Here is a 3,991-nt window from a genome sequence, read left to right on the forward strand (position 1 = left end):
TTTTCTTGGTCGTAGAGGGAGAAGTGGAATGGACGATTCTGCATGGTCACGAAATGTTTGAAATGAACGCGTGTCTGATTTAATCGAATCACACCCTTCTTGGGATCCAAAGTCAAGGCATTGGAATTTTGAGTGGAAAGTCCTAAAATGATAAATTTTCGAGAGTGATCATATTTCCAAAGCTCTACACGATTCAGAAGGTTATTGACATGAAGTACGTCGTCACTCCATGAGGGTCTTCCATTCGTGATTTTCAGAAATTCTCTCAAACACAATGGAAATTTTGTTTTCAATTCCATTTCTCGCTGAGAAAGGACTTGTTCATCGACAGGAGGCTCCGAAAGTGGTTTTAGTAAACATCTATTCTCATCGTGCCACATGTAGAGAAATTCGCGTCTCTCCACCACACGACAAGCCTCTTGAAAGCACCTGCATACCTGTTGAACCATTTCACGATCTTGGTCTTGTATGAATTCCACCACATTTTCAACTGTATCGGAAGCAAGAAAGAGTGTAATCATGACGGAGGATGAAGAGGAAGAATCATGTCGAGAGAAATCATGATGAGAGTGTGGTGTTGTTTCGGGAGAAATCTTGTCATCCCGAATGCTGTCATTAGGCAAAGCAGTGCTTTTGAGACGAAGAAACATTTTTTTTTATGTTCAAGGTGAGGATTGAATTGATTTCGAATCGAGTTCTTGGGAACATCATGAACGGAATTATACAAATGCTCTTTCTTAACAGGTACATTGTATCTTGTTCTTTGTGAGGTAATAGACACTTGTGACTAATCCTATCTATTAATTCTCGAGAAAAGAACGTTAGTATACAACCTTATTGGTAAATTTCCATAAAATTCACAACGATTCTTAATGATTTTCCAATGCCTGATTAATTTGTTCTTGTATCTCTTTTGAAAAGTATTGCAAACTCGAAGGGCATGCCTTTGAAAGTTCTACCAACTTTTCAAATTCATTTCGAACTAGCTCAGCAAGAGATTCAGCAATTTCCTTATTTAATCTCTCTCTCAGTTCTTTCAAAGATCTTTTTCAGGATAATCATGTCCCTATCCCAAAGCAAATGTACCAGGCGAGTTGAAAAATAACAATTATAGGTATACGTGACATGTATGATAAATTGTTTGGTAATCAAAGGAACCACAAGATCTGGATTCACATTATTCAATAGCATAAAATGTGTATGGGCGCTCTTTTTGACAAGCTCAATAGCAACCTCATCTTTTGACATATGTGGAAAGCCAATAGTGGATCGAATATATCCCGTTTTTGAACTCCTCACTAGAGCTGCAACTTGGGAAGGAGATATCACCTCTTCAATACTAGAAATTCCATCAAAATGACTCGTATAGAGATAACGTAAAAAATTTGAATATTTTGTGACATGGTCCCTCAGAATTAATTTTCCAGTTTCTGCATTGATTGAAAATAGAACGTCATGAACCATTTTTGGATGTTCTCTTTTCCATTTGAAAAACAATCTTGCCTTCTTATTCCATAACTGTAAATAAAATTCCTCCGTTCTTGCATTTTCAGGAACAAGAGCCAAGCTATAAGGCAAGCTTGCTTGAATAATGCTTGAATCAGTTTTTAAATCTTCAGGAAAGCTTGAAAACAAGCCTGGATACATTGAAATCATTTTTTTCACAAGAACCTTGTCTCCGAAAGCAAAAGTGACAAGTTCTAAAGCCAATTTCTTTGCAATTTCATCGACACATTTTGATTCCAATGTCTTTGTCAATACATTTTTGCTAAGGCAGGTGTCATTCTGCCACTCTTCATGTATTTCATCATGTAGAGTATGGTTGGAGCAGAAAGCGTTTTTGAACAAGTAAAGAATGCAAAATATGCGTGATCCTTCTCTGTGAGGCGTTCCACAACTTCCATCATGCTCCACTTTCGGAATGGTGGATAAAATTCCATGCCATCAATTGGTTCACCAAAGTTATTAAAATAATAGGCATAGGGTTCGAGAGAATAAGAATTTTCTCCCCTTTCCATATTTACCATGCAATGTGCATAAAAATACTTTTCTAGTAATTGATAGGCCAGTTTGTAATTTTTGAGAATGAAAAATGCAACCTGCAAAGCATCAAGCATGATATCCTTTGGTAGTTTTGTAAGTTCTACCAATTCTTTCAACACGCTCAGTTTTTCTTTCTTGAGAGCGAAATGTAAAATTTCTCGATCGATCATTTCACCTCTCGAAAAATAATAATACAGAACATGTCGAGTGAGTCTCGAAAATGCGAGACCTCCACTGTAGTGATGATAAACAAGTTGGTTACGGCTTAGATTACAAGAAAGAGCAGCTTTGAGTATGTCATGGTCAATCGTCACGCCATAAGGTAAGTTGTTCAGTAAGGCGCCATTGTGTTTCATTGCAGCGATCATTACTTCCTTGTCAGATCTTAATCGAGTGGATAATAATATATAACAATTTGGGCTTTCACGAGATACTTTAAATGCCTTCTTTAGGATGAAATCTTTGTCATCAAGCAACCTCGCAGGAGCGTACTTAAAATCATCAATACAATCAAGAATGACATCTTGTTGAAGCGGTCGAAGATACATGTCATCATTCATTTCAAAAGATGAATCATAATAATCTGGTTTGAAATATCTGAATAAATTTCGTTGATATTTTCCTGTTCGAATTAAAAAGTCAAAAATGTCAAATTGTAATGCTTTGGAGAAGTTGGGATCGTCACTTGGGGATCTTTCCACTGATTGATCAGTTTGTACATGGATAAATAATATTGAGAAAAACACAATGACGTACCAGTTAATGTAATAATTGAATCTGCATTTAAATCGGGTGAGCTCATGAATACTTTCTTGAAATCCTTTGAAATCTTCTTTAACACTAAATATCTCCGATTATAGGTCAATATTTCAGCAAATGCTGTACACACCAAAGAAAATCTATTAAAATCGTACAAGGGAATAAATTCAGAAATGTAGAGCCAATAGTCTTCGGAGAGGTGTTGTTGTTGATTGGCATGATGATCGGAGACCTCATCATGATGCTGATATTGAATGCTTTTTGAAAAATCGGGACGTGATTCTTGGATGGTTTCTGCTAAATTGGTGTTGAATTCAAAGTCAGTCAAATTGAACACAAAGTCTTCATCATCGTCGACCGATTGCTTGGAGTTGGAGGGATTGATGCTGAACATTGGTTATTTTTGTTTTATAGAGGAATGTGACAGATCAATTCAGAAATCGAATGTTCATCATGAGACAGTTCGGTGGAAGGATGTACAATTTCTACATTTTCTGAAATTGTACATCCTGTATGCGCTAAGAAGACTTCGCCTGGCTCATAGGAAATTAGAACAATGTTCAAGTTTGATAACAACTGGCAGATGAGAAAAAACATGACAACAATGAAAAATATATTTTCATGCTTCCAAAACATCTACCACCAAAGAACAGAAAGTTTAATCTGATTTACCCAAGTATGGGCATTGGCTTTAGAACTATCAACATGATTATGAGAGCCCGACTTGACGACATGAAAACATTTAGTAATATTGACAAAATTAACAGGAAATTTACCCACCTCTGCACCTGTGGTGACAAAGAGACCTTCACCCACATACTAATGAAATGCCCTAATTACAAGACCGAGAGACAAGCAATGTGGATTAATCTATGCAGTATTGCCAACCAATCTTGCACTAAGGAGAAGAAAAGAAAAGTAAGAAAGATCATAGATAAAATCAGAGCGAATGCAGATGTATGGGCATTACTTGGGGCTAAAATCGGATTAGGACCGAAGTGGGATAAGATCTTTTCAAAAGAAGCATACAAACAGGTGAACTTAATATGGATGAAACGCAATGACTACTATTTTGAAAAACTCGGAATCAAATGGGATAATGAATTGCATGGATATGCAAATCACCCTTTAATTCTAACCCGTCACGACAACAAACTCAAAAGCTGTATATAATCTTCACCATCTTTTT

At 36.4% G+C, this 3,991-nt stretch overlaps 3 protein-coding genes across 3 annotated transcripts in view; all 3 read right to left on the reverse strand.

Moving 5' to 3' along the window:
- Positions 1–650, reverse strand: part of FDP41_006076 (uncharacterized protein) — a gene marked incomplete at both ends in the record, with an annotated part of 1,852 nt that extends 1,202 nt beyond the window's left edge. The window contains one exon of the mRNA XM_044709671.1: positions 69–650. Coding sequence (XP_044559622.1) covers positions 69–650 — 582 coding nt within the window. The remainder of the gene's footprint in view (positions 1–68) is intronic.
- A 361-nt stretch (positions 651–1,011) lies between these two features.
- Positions 1,012–1,656, reverse strand: FDP41_006077 (uncharacterized protein; the record flags this gene model as incomplete). The annotated part of the gene is made up of 1 exon (XM_044709672.1): positions 1,012–1,656. One exon carries the CDS (start codon positions 1,654–1,656, stop codon positions 1,012–1,014), a length of 645 nt encoding a protein of 214 aa, XP_044559623.1.
- Positions 1,657–1,754: 98 nt separating this feature from the next.
- Positions 1,755–3,196, reverse strand: FDP41_006078 (uncharacterized protein; the record flags this gene model as incomplete). The annotated part of the gene is made up of 2 exons (XM_044709673.1): positions 1,755–2,743; positions 2,800–3,196. The coding sequence occupies 2 exons, from the start codon at positions 3,194–3,196 to the stop codon at positions 1,755–1,757; spliced, it is 1,386 nt and encodes a 461-aa protein (XP_044559624.1).
- Positions 3,197–3,991: the final 795 nt, after the last annotated feature.

This window comes from Naegleria fowleri (assembly GCF_008403515.1).
Source record: "Naegleria fowleri strain ATCC 30894 chromosome Unknown tig50, whole genome shotgun sequence".
Classification (NCBI taxonomy): domain Eukaryota; phylum Heterolobosea; class Eutetramitea; order Acrasida; family Naegleriidae; genus Naegleria; species Naegleria fowleri.